The sequence below is a fragment of the Microcaecilia unicolor genome, chromosome 1 (genome assembly GCF_901765095.1).
Source record: "Microcaecilia unicolor chromosome 1, aMicUni1.1, whole genome shotgun sequence".
NCBI classification, from domain to species: Eukaryota; Metazoa; Chordata; class Amphibia; order Gymnophiona; family Siphonopidae; genus Microcaecilia; species Microcaecilia unicolor.
In genome coordinates, this window is record NC_044031.1 from 467,890,048 (window position 1) to 467,904,558 (window position 14,511).

Genomic DNA, 14,511 nt, shown 5'->3' on the forward strand with positions numbered 1-14,511 from the left:
GTGAGGGCATATGAGATACAGCAGCACAGTAGCTGGACTGTTCCTATAATGTTGGCATTGCTGAGTGTAATTTTCCCCTCCATATTTGAACAAATCGTTGGGACATCTAGTGGAAAGTGCAGGGTTTTCCTGTCTTTACCATGAAGATGAGCATGTGCCTAGTCCTCTGCATGAGAAGGCTTAGCCTAGCGGTTCACACACACTGGCCTATCTACAGTCTCAGTGTAGCGTTTTCCTACAGAACTTCTCACAGATGATTAAGAGTTTCACTGCTTCAAGTGAAACTCTTAATCATCTCTCTAATATGCTTGCTCTATTAATAGCACATAGTTTCCCAGGAGAAAGAGACGCAGGCCCATTTCTTTTGCTTTCTAGTGCTGCAGTTCTGTGCTTTTCTCACAGAAGGATTTTAAATCTTCTGAATGGAGGAGAGGTCTCGTTTCAGAGCATCCACCGTTTTGCTCCATTTGGCAGGTTGGGTTTGCTTCTTGGATGCTTATCGCCTTCTTTAAGTGCTTGCATTCTCTGTATAAACAAGCAAGCTCTCACCCAATCCACCAAGCAAGATGCTGTGAAGGAGATCAGGTGCAAATGTTAGTGCTGGACCAGAAAACGAGACAGAACAGAACATCAGATACTACTGCTATTACTATTTATATCTACAGGGTTACTAGACATCTGGAGCATTGTACACAAACACATAAAAGGATACATTATGCACGGACTTATATTACCCAAGCATGTGCATGCCCACCTATAAAATATCCACTATTGCTTATTTACAGAACAGTGCATAGGTCAATATCTGGCATGTGTGTGCACAAATACCTGTACATATGCTAGTATTCTGAACATGAATGCACATAACTGACATACATATTTGTGTCTACATTATAGAATTACATTCTTGCCCCTGAATTCTACATAAGGCGTGATGAGTAGCACGCATTAAATTGTGATTGTGGCCAATTTACATGCACTATTTAATTAAGCAATGCGCCATAATTGGCCCACAACCAATTATCATCACTAATTGGCAATAATTGGAATTTATACACGCTTCTTTTTAGGTGTATTCTAAAAAGTGGTGCATGTAAATTCTGCCCCCTGGCAAGAGCCAGCCTGCTGGAAGCTGAAGAAGGCACGGCATGGTAGTGCATTTTGAGGTTCCCTCCCAAATTTCTGCCCTGAGCCCTAGCCATGTCTGGTATTGCCCTTCTATGCGACCAAAACCACAGGAAGTGGAAAGAACACGAATCACAGGAAAAGGCAAGGAGAGGGAACAGAGTCAGGACGCAATTTGCCTTCCTCAGGAGTCTTGTTGTCTGTGTATGGAGATATCGAGCCTTGGTGTATGATAGTGGTCTTTAGAAAGACCTTTGTGATGCAGAGTTTTTGGATCTATATCACCATACACAGACAACAAGACTCCTGAGGAAGGCACTTGTGCATGCCGAAACACGGTACCCTGCTGAGTCATTCTTCAATATAGCCATTGCCCTTCTGTGTACATATACACAAAGGATCTCCCCTTTGTGTTCCTATCCCTATGTTTCCCTCCATGCCCATCATCTTCCCTCCGTTTCTGTATACCTCTTCATACCCAGCTTCTCCCCTCTCTTCCTCTCCCACACTAGTGTGTCTCCCTCCCTTCCTCTGCTGTGTGTTCATTATTTCACTCCTTCTTCCTTCATCCCCTTGGTTCAGCATCTCTCTCTCCTCCCCCCTGCAGGTCTAGCACCTCTTGTGCCTTCCCTCCAACAGTCACCCAAGGATCCAACACCTCTGTCCCTTCCCTTCAACAACCTCCCTCCCATAGATCCAGTGCCTCTCTCCCTGCTCCTCTGTCACCCGATGGGTCCAGCGCCTCCCCTTCCCTCCACCAACTGCCCAATCCAGTTCCTCTGTCCCTTCCCTCCAGCAGCCGCTTACAGATCCAGTACCTTTACTGCCCCCAGCAGCTGCCCATGGGTCCAGTGCCTCTGTCCCTGCCTCCCCAGCATCCCCATAGACCCAGCACCTCTCTCCTTTCCCTCCAGCCCAACCCCAGAGGTCCAGCATCTCTCTCTTCCTTCCAGCCAGCCCTCCCTTCCCCCCCAATGGTCCAGCACCTCTTCCTTCCCTACAGCCCCCCCTTCCCTTCAGCCCCCTCCTGCATTTCCAGTTTCCCCCCCTCCAACAAGGGTACGGCACTTTGTCTTACTCCCCCTCCCCCACCCCCGTAGCTCCCTTATGCAAAATCATCGCAAATAGACATAAAACACATCTAATAAAGATTAACAAATCTACAGGTGACCTGGGAAAGGAAAAACAAGCAATTACAGCTGGCAATGAGATGTACATGCTAGTTTCTTGTGTAACAGTAAAAGCCTCTCAGAATTTAAGGTTCATGAAAAATGCCTGCCACGGATCCAGCATCTCCATGCCTACCTTCCTTCCTCCCTCCTTCCCACATCTCTCTGCTGGGTCCCACCTTCTGATGCAACCTCCTGTTTTAGCTAAAGAGGAAGTTGCATCAGAAGGCAGGATCCGTCAAAGGAAGGCCCAGGAGCAGGCCTGTGGACATCGCTGCTGGCTCAACTGGCTGCATAAGGTAGAGTTACTGCGGGAAGGAGGGAGGGAAGAAGGCAGGCAGGCATGGAGATGCTGGATCAGCGGGAGTGGTAACCGCAGCTATTTTTTTTTAAACCACAAGAGCAAAACTTTTTACTGTTCCGCAGAACGGTGAATAATTTTGTTCCTGCAGCCCCGGTAAATGGGCCAATTTTTCCTTTTACCACAGATTTACCGTGGTATACTGCGACTCCACATCCCCATGTCATTTTCTAACTTCTTCTAAAGATCTCGGAGAACTCCATGGAGGCTTACGGTTTCTGGGAATGAAATAAATGTTAGGTAAAAGGTGGTAAAGTTGAATCAGAATATCTAAAATATTTGTTAAGAAACCAACAGAATAGCTCTTTAGGGGTATTTGTTAGCAATTTAGGAAAATTCAAGAGTCTCCAGTTTAACTGTCTAGAATAATTGTCAACATTTTCAATTTTCCACTGAAAAATCAACTTGTCTTGAATGGAAGATGTCTGAGTCTGTTTTAATTGTTGCATTTGTACAGTCAAATCTTCAACTTTTTGAGTTATTTTGATCAATAAGTTGTTGCAGTTTAAACATTTTTGCTGCATTATGTTGTATCAAGGGGTTTAAACCCACACATAGTCTGGCACAGTCCATATCGTAACTAAAATTATTCGAGCCAGTCTTACTAGTGGGGGTAAAACCACTTTCAGTATCCACTCTTGGCTCTACTCACTCGTCTCTAAGCTGCGTTATAGGCGCGTTAACCGTGTACATGCCACACTGTCCCTATAGGCACCTACACAGCGTACACACTAATTGTAGGTGCGTTAAAAACACTAATGCGCCTTAGTAAACAGGGCCCTAAAGATGGAGAACTCTGCTGAAGCAGTGACGCTACCGCCACTGTTTCTCCTGCCCAAGCAATTGGTTGTCGAGTTCCACCTGCAGACCCGTTCTCTCCATAGCTTCGAGTTCCACCTGCAGACCCGTTCTCTCCATAGCTTCGAGTTCCACCTGCAGACCCGTTCTCTCCATAGCTTCGAGTTCCACCTGCAGACCCGTTCGCTCCATGGCTTCACACTGTTACTCCACAGACACCTGGTCTTTGTGGTACTGAAGGCAGATCTGGGCCTTGTGGGCTAAACAATGGTTCACTTCCGAAGTCAGGGTTCTTCCTTTCATCCTAACAAGCTGAACTGCCCTGCGATTAGGCTGACAAAGCTGGTAACCTCCACCTGACGGAGGGAAGTTGTTTGAAACAGATGAGCAAAAGTCTGTTGTTTCCATCTTCTCTTTGGCATGATTAGGAATCATGGTAAAATGAAAGTAAAGCAAGTCAGGAAAGACACAAACAGCCTCCCTACTGGGTGGCCATCATGCCTCTAAATATTGCCTATTAAACATCAACAATTAATATTACTGCTTGTAAATCTAATATGCACATTAACTTTGACACCAGTATTTTAAAGGCATTTGTGTAGTTTGTATAAAAAATAGTTGTTTTTCTATATCCACACGCCAATGTCAATCTGACAGTTTACATTCAACAGCATTATATTCCATTGGATAATAGATTTAATGCATGGTTGAAACTTTTATTCAATTCTGCACTGATTCTGAAGTGATCAGACTTTACATAACCCTCTGAGCTTTACCAGAATTATTAATTTTATTAACAAGGTTGAAAACTGGGCTTTATCTAATCTGCTAAAATTGAATACAACTAAAACCAAAATCTTATGGTTGGGCCATTATTCAGAATCTACTCATAAAACATTATTTTTAAATTCCAATGATTCTCTTACAATTGAAAATTCTACCAAAGTAGGTGTCTTTTTGCATTCTTTCTTGGCGTTCGATCTTCAGATTAGCAACTTCTATAAAAATGGGGTTTTTTTCATATTTATGCAATTGAGAGCTATTTGCACTTTTTTTTTTAATTAGTTCACCATATTGGTGCTGGTGTTTCTGGAACTCTTATGAAAAAGTTTCAACTGTTGCAGAACACAACAGCTAAGCTGATTTACAGATGAAAAAAGTATGATCGTGTGACACCTCTTTTGGCATCTCTTCACTGGTTACCTTTAAGAGCTCAAACAGCATTTAAATTATCTTGTCTTGTTGTTAAAATTTTGGACGGATCAGCACCAGAGTTTCTTTCTGATCTTCTCTCAATATACAAGAAGTTTGTCAAGGTTAAAAGATGCTTTAATCTTACATTTCCCATTCTTTAAAACTATACAAATTACAAGAATTTTTGAACAATCCTTTTCTTATCAAGTAGTCCAGATATTTGTTACATTTATACCCCACATTTCCCCACCTATTTGCAGGCTCAATGTGGCTTACACAGTACCGTCAAGGCGTTCGCCAAGTCGGTTGAGAACAAATACAAGGTTGTATAGTGATCGAATGAGGTAGTTGTGAAGGGTCAGGAGGGATGAAGATTGTATATTGTCCAGTACGATCACTGATCATGCTGTGTTGTTGGGTGAAGGAGTTTACGTAGGATCGTTGGGGTAGGCCTTTTTAAATAGGTTGGTTTTTAGTGATTTTCTGAAATTCAGGTGGTTATGGATTGTTTTCATAGCTTTCGGGAGTCCGTTCCATAGTTTTGCGCTTATGTAGGAGAAACCGGATGTGTAAGTTGTTTTGTATTTAAGTCCTTTACAATTTGGGTAATGTAGGTTTAGGTGTGATCGTGATGATTCAGTTCTGTTTCTTATTGGTATATCTATAAGGTCTATCATGTATCCTGGGAATGCATGGCCCTCCTCAATAGACAGAAATTCTTATTTTACATTTCACAAACAACTAAAAATTTATCTATTTCAAAAATATCTATTCCCCCCTTTTACAAAGCCGCGTGGCAAAACCTACACAGCCCATTCACTTTGAATGAGTTGTTTTGGCATTACCGCACCGGAAGCTGCTAGCATGGTTTTGTAAAAGGGGAGGTTATGTTAGTTCTATCACTTGTCAATTCATTGTCGAGCCCTTTTACAAAGGCACGCCAAAAAATGGCCTGCGGTAGTGTAGACGCATGTTTTGGGTGTGCGCAGAATCATTTTTCAGCGCACCTGTAAAAAAATGCCTTTTTAAAATTTTTGCCCAAAATGAACATGCAGCAAAATGAAAATAGACATGCGTCCATTTTGGGTCTGAGACCCTACCGCCAGCCATTGACCTAGCGGTAAAGTCTCATGCAGTAAGTGAGGTAATGACCTGCATGCATCAAAAGCCACTTGGCGCGCGTCCAATACATGCATCAGAAAATAAAAATGATTTTTCGGACGCGCATCAACAATGAAATTACCACAAGAGCCACTCGATAGCCAGGCGGTAACTCCATTTTAGCGCACGTTGGGCGTTTGTAGACGCTTACGCAGCTTAGTAAAAGGGCCCCTGTGACTTAAAAAAAAAAGTCTTATTGTAAACTGCTTTGGACCAATTGCTGGGGTTAAGCGGTCAATATGAGATTAGGTAAAATTTAAAAGCTCTGGAATGCTAAGAAGTTCACACATTGCATGTTCCGAGAACTTCTTTCTTTCCTAGGATGGAAACCAGACTTTCTGCTCTATGAATAAATGATTTGGCAGGAATGCATGGGAACTGTAGCCTAATTCCAAAGCTGAATCACCCACATAAACTAAGATAGTGATTGAGAAATCTGTGCTGTTTAAATAAGCTGTTAAGAAAGTAGCAAAGTGGAACAAAGATAGGTATCAAAACATGTCTCCTTCTCTCCCTTGCCTTCACACCACTCAACTTTCTCTTCCTGGCCTGATTAATAATCAGTACAGAGAAACAGACTTGAAGGAGGAAGAATCATTTCTGTAAATGTTTACTTGGTGCAGTGCAATGATTATGTTTATGCGTATTGGAATTTAATATACTGCTTTTCATGTCAGAGTGAGAGAGACCCCAAAGAAGAGGAACCAGAAAGTTAGAAACCTTCGAAGTAAAGAGGAGCAGGCACGTAATTCTGCGGCCACCACACCTTGCAGCACCTATGATTGCCAAATGTCTGAGTAATGAGGAGTTTTCAGTGTGGCTCTAAATTTCTTACAAGAGACATCTAGTTGGAGAGCCGATGGGATTGCGTTCCAGAACACTGGAGCTGTATTAAAAAAAAAAGGCTCAACAAGATCAGAATGGCCATCAACCAATGCAACTCTGCCCTCAAAATCTCATTAGACTTATCTTCAGCTTTTGATCTAGTAGATCACGTGATGCTTCTCCACTACTTACAAGAGCTTAGACTTTGTGCCACAGTCTTGAACTAATTTACTTGTTATGTACAGGGCCACTCTTTTCAGGTCTCTTCTGGTATTTTAGTTGAGGTGTTCCAGAGGATTCGATTCTCATCCCTGCCCTTTTTAACATTTTTCTGGCTCCTCTTCCTCTTCTCAGTCTGTTGGCTGCAGTCCCTACTTGTGGGTGGATGACATCCAAATTCTCTTCACTATTAATTCCTCCTCTTTTGGCAACTCCCCCTTCAGTCCTGTCTCCAGGCTGCTGGCAAGTAGATGCAAGATCACCATCTTTTTGTCAGCATCTTCAAATGTGAAGCCATTCACTTCCCGCGTGCCCCAAGCCCAGTGATTAATGAAAATCCGACCTTTCTGCAAGAGTCTGCACCTTGGATGTCACTTTTGCCTCCTCTCTCTCATATCCCAGCTTGATTAGCATAACATAAGAACATAAGAATAGCTATACTAGGGCAGACCAATGATCCATCTAGCTCAGTATCCTGCTTCCAACAGTGGCCAATCCAGGTCACAAGTACCTGGCAGAAACCCAATTAGTAGCAACATTCCATTCTACCAATCCCAGGGCAAGCAGTGGCTTCCCCCATGTCCATCTCAATAACACACTATTGACTTTTCCTCCAGGAACTTGTCCAAATCTTTTTTAAACCTAAATACACTAACCGCTGTTACCACATCCTCTGGCAGCAAGTTCCAGAGCTTAACTATTTCTTTTAGTGAAACAATATTTCTCCTATTTGTTTTAAAAGTATTTCCATGTAATTTCATTGAGTGTCCCCATGTTTTTGTTTTTTTTTTGTTGAAAGAGTGAATAATCAATTCACTTTTACATGTTCTACACCACTCAGGATTTTATAGACCTCAATCATATACCCCCCCCCCAGCCTTCTCTTTTCCAAGCTGAAGAGCCCTAAACTCTTTAGCTTTTCCTCATATGGGAGGAGTTCCATCTCCTCTATCATTTTGGTCACCTTCTTTGAACCTTTTCTAATTCCGCTATATCTTTTTTGTGATACGGTGACCAGAACTGAATGCAATTCTGAAAGTGAGGTCGCACCATGGAGTGATCCAGAGGCATTATCATATTCTTGGTCTTATTTTGAATCCGGTTCCTAATAATTCCTAGCATCTTATTTGCTTTTTTGGCTGTCGCCACACACTGGGCAGAAGACTTCAGCATACTGTTTACAATGACACCTAGATCTTTTTCTTGAGTGCTGATTTCTAAAGTGGACCCTAGCATCATGTAACTATGATTTGGATTATTCTTCCCAATGTGCATCACTTTAGTACGCTCTTCCATCTGCGCTGTATTAGGCCAGTCAAACCATTCCCCTCATTTGACTAACTTAAGGGTTCCAATCCTAGCTCTGGTAATCCCTCGTATTGATCCCTGCAATGTTCTTTATAATGTTTTTTTGATATCACCACTCAAATGACTTCAATTCATCCAGTCCATTGCCATAAAACTCTTCCTTGGGGCTCACCATTACAATCATGTTTCCCCCCTTCTCAAATCCTGTCCCTGCCTGTATCAAACCCAAGATTCTGACCCTGGTCCACCGTGCTCTGAATTCCAATATGTCTCCCTACTTTTCTTGTCTGCTAATGCCATGTTTTTGAATTATATATGTATTTTCATTGCAGAACAGGGAACCGGCCCCCATCTATATACCTGCACTTGGTCCCTCAGCTATATGGTAAGCTATGTTGTAGAAAAGCATTAGTATCATAGCAATGTTATTTGAATGTTCTAATTGTATGCTTATTCAATATTTCATTAGTAATATGCTGGCATTGTATTATATCTTTGTTATTTAAATTTCAGTGCTGATAAATGTGTATATTTTGATCCTGTTTCATTGTAGTCCTATTATTAGGTTTCATTTTTCTGTTTTCAAGTTTACCTCATTTATTGTATTTATGTTTATATTTGGGTGTTACTACTGTTATGCTGTTAACAAAATTTTAAGTTTTATATTAAACTGTACCTGCTGCACTGTCTTGGGTGAATCTCTTCATAAAGGTGGTTAATAAATCCCAATAAATATACATATTCCTTCCTGTATACTCTGTTTTTCTCAAGCTTCCTTGCCCTCCCTGTAGCCCCTATCCCGTCTTCACCTAGATATCTTCCGCACCTCTACTCCTATCTTTATCCCTCTCTTTGGAAACCCTTCTTATGCTATATCCATCAGAAAACATCTTTCCCCACTTTGGAAAATAACTGTTAAAATATTTCTCTTTTAGCTTGTATTAAGGCCCCTGACGCCCTGTTTACTTTCTTCGTTTTTCCCCTCCCTCTAGATTTCCTCCTTGCTCATACTGAACTCTTCCCTGATTACTTTATTGCTGTTTTTGCTTTGCCAACTTCTTTGCTGTGCTTGCTGTCTGAAGAGGGCTTTAAAAGTGCACATAAATGAATAAATGTGTATATGCATGTATGTATGTATGTTCATTTGCTTGGGGACATTGGGCAGCGAAGTTAAAATGAAAGAACATGACATATAAATGGACTTTTGATCTTTAGTATCCAAATTGCAAGGGTTAAGGTGATCATGAATTCATGCTGAAGGGACTGCTCTTTCATTAACAGACTCAACTTTGACTCCAGTTAAGTTTTCATGATACCATATTTAATATGCATGCAAATCTTTCATGCATACTCATTATGGATACTCTGAAAACACAAATGGCTGGGTTTGTCACAAGGACTGGTTGAGATTCAATGGTTTAAAGCAGTGAGTCTTAATACCAATAGCTGCCTAGTCAGGAAGTAACTGGCAGGCGTAAGCTCTGTTTGGCTCTGACCTGTGTTACTAAAATTTTACAATGTCTGCAGATGATTACAAAACAGACACTTCCATGTTTGAACAGAGGGGAAAACACTTTAGGGCTACTGTTGCTAACATGTTTCATCATCTGAGACAATTTCATTCCCATTTCTAGTTTTGCCAGGAAAGGTGAAGAAGCTTTTTTAGGAAGCAGTACATCTGTAGTTAACAGCTTCAGTCAGTTTAGATTTCACAGCCAATTTTTTCATCAGGCTTTTCTGAAACCAAGTAGGCAGCTTCCTATGGGAAAACATGCTGGCAGTACCCTTCACACACCACATGCCTGAAAAAGAACCAACATTTTTATTTTGATACTGGCCCATATTCTCAGAGGTCCTGCTTGCTCCTCTGTAAATTATAACTGACATCTGTGAGCAACTCTGAAGCCAGATATGCTGCTTTCCAGTCCCAGCACTCGAAAGATTAAAATTCCCTGTAAGGAAATAGAGCATTAATGCTTCCCAAACTAAAATCCAAGAGCATTGGTGACCAGCTTATGATTGTCATAGGTCCCTTTCTTCACCAGATTTGCAATGCATCCATAATGCGGGTCCCTGCAGTGCCATAGCGAGGGCTAATGGCACCCGGGGTGGATCGCCGCTGCGCACCCCCCCCCCCCCGGGTGCAACACGGCGCGACCCCCCCCCCCCCCCGGACCACATTCTTACCTGCGGGAGGGCCGATCCGCCCCGATGGTTCCCTGCTCTCTCTGCCTCGGAACAGGAAGTAACCTGTTCCGGGGCAGAGGGAGCAGGGAACCAGCGGGGCCGGCACCACCCCCCCTCCCCCGACCGTGTGCACCTGGGGCGGACCGCCCCCCCTTCCTATGCCACTGGGTCCCTGGACAATATTGCACCTTATTTTGTGCTGTATTAGGAGCCATCGCCCAATGAGAGGAATTTCTCTGGATGTAGTACCTAGTTGCATAAGATACCATCTACTTGAAAACCTAACCAGGAATGCAGGGCTGCAGAGTAGTCTGCTATATATGATATATCACAAGCCACAGATGATGAAAACAGAACGATGAAGCCAGAAAACTACTTACCAGCAAACAGTTGGTACATTCAAAATCATATCAAAGAAAAATAATGACACACCAGCTGTAATGACCTGCATAAATAAAACAAAACACTCTTAATGGGCAGTCATTTCATTTCATAATCATTTCAATTAAATTAACATATCTTTATTGTGCTGACGCATGAAACACAACATAAACAGCAAAAAAAACATAGGCTGAACATTAATACAGGAACCACAGAAGCTGAATCAAAATAAATATAGGAAGGACTTCTGATCTGGATATCCCCCTTCTCCCCAAGTTTCTAAATTCACATTGGGCAAGACATTATTACGCTGTGCCTCGATTGATCCAACTGCAACTGGGTATGAAAGATAATGTTCCTTCTACCCTATAAGATATATCCTGCAGCTCAGACACTGAAGTGGATAGGTAAATTTACTACCCAGATGTGATCATACATAATGTTCTAAGCAGCTCTGAGCTGCATGGGAATCCTACGATATTACACCATCCCCAACAGCAGGAACACTGGCAGAAGAGGGGAAAGGGTTAAAGAAGGTGTCAAGTGGCAAGATGCTGTGAAAGAGAATCCTCTCTTTAGCTCCCAGATCCCACTACTCTTCTCTCTCTGTTTTTTTCCTTCCCTCTGTCAGTTATTAGGATTTTTTTTCCTCCACCAAAAATGAAAGAAATCCCCAAATAAGTTATCTAGACACATAAGAAAAAAATCAGAAAAGGTCAATTTATATAAAGTAAAATAAAATTTGCCTTATTCCCTTTCAAATGTAAGCCTACAGCTGTGTTGAAAGTGGTGGTAGATTCTGGAAATTAAGCAGCTGGACCTGGGGATAGAAGGGGGGGAAGGAAGAGAGGGAGAAATGTTGGGTCTGGGGGTGGGAGGGAGAGATACTGAATAATGGGAAGGATAGAGGAAAGAGAGATGCTGCATCGAGGAGGGAGAGAAGAACAGAAAAAAGGAGTAATGTTGGACCATGGGGGTGGGGAGAGAGAGAGGAGGAGAGATGGACCCATGGGGGGGGGGGCAGAAGGGATGAGAGGTGCAACAAAATGCTAAGGGGTGGAGGGAAAGGGACAGGGAGATATCAGGCAGTGAGATTCGGGGCGGGCTACAAGAGTGGAGAGAGGGAAAGGAGATTCTGGAAATGGTGGAACCATGTGGGACAGATCAAAGAGGGGGCAAGAAAATAAGTGAGAGGAGAACAGTGAGTGCAGAGGTAGAAATGTGGTAATGAGGAGTACATGGAAGGAGATAGGACGCTGGGAAAGGAGTAAGATTGGAAATGGGCGAGGTAAAAACTGAGAAGAGATGGAAAATTGATAAACAGCTGAAAAATAAAACAGAGAAGGGTGTGAGAGAGAATGAATTTGAGTGGACAGAGGCAGAAAAGGAAAAAGGGAGGAAATAGATGAAAGGGAAAAATCAAAATATTAAGAGAGAGGTGTAGCTACGGAATGGAGAGAAGAGAGGAGAAAAGAAAAATGGACAGCAGACTCTGGAAAAAGAACTAGCAGAAGATGGACAAGAAAGCAGAAAGAGGAAAATACTGGGACCAAGATGATTGGAAAAAAAACAAAATGTCCAGACAATAAAGATTACTGATGGTTTTGGTATTGTATTCAATGGTGTAGCCAGATGGCTGATTTGGGAGGGGACTTGAGCCCAAAATGGGTGGATACCATATTTTCTTCCTCACTCAAATACAAAATATAAATGCATGAGCTGGTGGGGATGCCCAAGCCCTGCCAACTGAAGACATCCTCCTCCTCCTGCAAAAGAAGACAATGCAAATCAGGTATTTCCTGTTTACAGTGATGGGTACAGCTCTTGTGCGTATGTCCAGTAACGACTGGACCCTCAACCCCCCCCTCCACCCCCACACACAAAACTTGGAAACTTCCAGAGGGATCCTGTGAAACCCCTGACCCCCCCCCCCCCCCCAAAAAAAAAAAAAAAAAAAAAAGAATACCCTGGTAATCCAGCAAGCCCATCAACACCCCACCCCCTAATTTAACACTGGTTCTGGTGGGCTAGTATAATCCCACCCACGACCTTCTCCATATACCTTGCTTAGCAAGAAATCTCTAAGCTCTGCAGCTAGTGGTAGTATTTTAGAGTTGCCACTGCCGCCCCCCCACATGTTCGGTTTTCATGCATGCATGAAAGTCGAGCAGATGTGGGAGGGGATGTAGCAGTGGGGGGGGGGGATACTGCTGCTGGCTGTGAGGAGGGGAAGGAGGTGGTGATCACCCCACCAGCCACAGCAAGGGACATGCTAATTTGGGGAGGGAGCCCAAGCCCCCCCCCCCCCTTTGTGGTTATGCCATTGATTGTGTTCAGTACAAAATGAAGTGCATTTCTATTTCTCCAGTGTTGCAGGTACTTGCTGAGTTTAACTTCTTGGGATTCCCAGTTCTGTATTGGTGTTCATTTTCTAATTTGTGATAGAGGCATAAGCCTGCCCTCAAATTTTGGGTGGGCCACTAGGCAAACTGGGTGGGCACATGTACTGTAGTCTCCACAAACCCCTCCCCCCATGCTAAGTCATTTGTTCATACCGGAATTGGCGAACGCTTTACGGTACTATGTAAGCCACACTGAGTCTGCAAATAGGTGGGAAAATATGGGATACAAATGTAACAAATAAATAAGTCAGAACTTTACAATAAATACCTGAGCTGGTGGGGATCCCCAAGCCCCACCAGCTGCAGGGGTCCTCCAGTGGCAAAAACAGCTCCCTCTCCTTCTTGCTCCAAATGGCGGCACTGTCCATGTGCTGCTGCTGCCCCACCTCTCTGTGCACGCTCGGTTTTCATTAATCTGTGAAAACTGAGCGTGTGTGGCAGAGGGAGGCCAGCGTGACAACAGTGTGTAGACAGTGCCATTGGCTGGAGCAAGTAGGAAAGGGAGTTTCTTGCTGCCAGAGAACCCCTGCAGCTGTTGGGGCTTGGGGATCCCCACCAGCCAATAACAAGTGCATATGAATTTGGCTATGCCACTGATTTGTGATCCCTTGTTCTGTATTTGATGAAGGTCTGTCTGTGTTTTGTGTATGAAGTCATTTAAAGTTGTTTTTATGTGTGGTAGTAATGGTGGATAGTGACATCGGGGGTTGGGGCTCCCTTCTTTAATTTCTGCCCTGGGCCTCAGAATGCCTAAAACCAGCCCTGTTAGCATAGGCGGTCAGTGGCCCAACTGTTTGGGGAGGCTAAAGGGGGCAGGGGCAGGGTTGGTGCCAGGGGTGGGGCTTACATCCATAATTGTCTGACAACACACAGAAAAAAAAAGTAAAATAGTCACAAGTAATACTTTTTATTAAATTTAGATATTAGATATGTATCATATGTCAAAGGATAAAGTGGTTGCTCAAACTGTCTGAGAGCTTGGTGGCTGAACAGTGTAGTTGGAAGAAAAGTACATTTCTATAGAATAGGTAGCCAGAACCTTTGGATGACACAAACGCACCAGTGCCAAGGCCCAATTTCCAGGCACCATGGCAACCTGTCGCTCAGGATTTGTCAAACCTTGAATTGAGGGACCTATATATTCTAACATTTATATTATGAACATACAAAAGAACATATTCATAGTTATCAGCAAAAGACATAAGCATATATTAACCAATGTATACCATTCAAAAATGTTATCAACATCCATGGAAAACTCCCAAATGAAGGCAGCATTGTAAATATTACACTGGGCAGATCCTAATACACCAATACACCACCCATACGCAAAACACAGATCGTCAACAATATGAAACAAGAGACCCAGTGGCATTCCTGG

General features: G+C 43.0%; 1 protein-coding gene across 1 annotated transcript in view; it reads right to left on the reverse strand.

The window, feature by feature from the left end:
• Positions 1-482: 482 nt before the first annotated feature.
• The window catches only part of TMEM241 (transmembrane protein 241), a 143,197-nt gene continuing 129,168 nt past the window's right edge, over positions 483-14,511 (reverse strand). Inside the window, exons 16-17 of the mRNA XM_030188024.1 lie at positions 10,728-10,792; positions 483-569 (exon numbers count right to left, since the gene is read on the reverse strand). Of these exons, the coding sequence (XP_030043884.1) occupies positions 509-569; positions 10,728-10,792 (126 nt within the window). The 3' untranslated portion in view covers positions 483-508. The remainder of the gene's footprint in view (positions 570-10,727; positions 10,793-14,511) is intronic.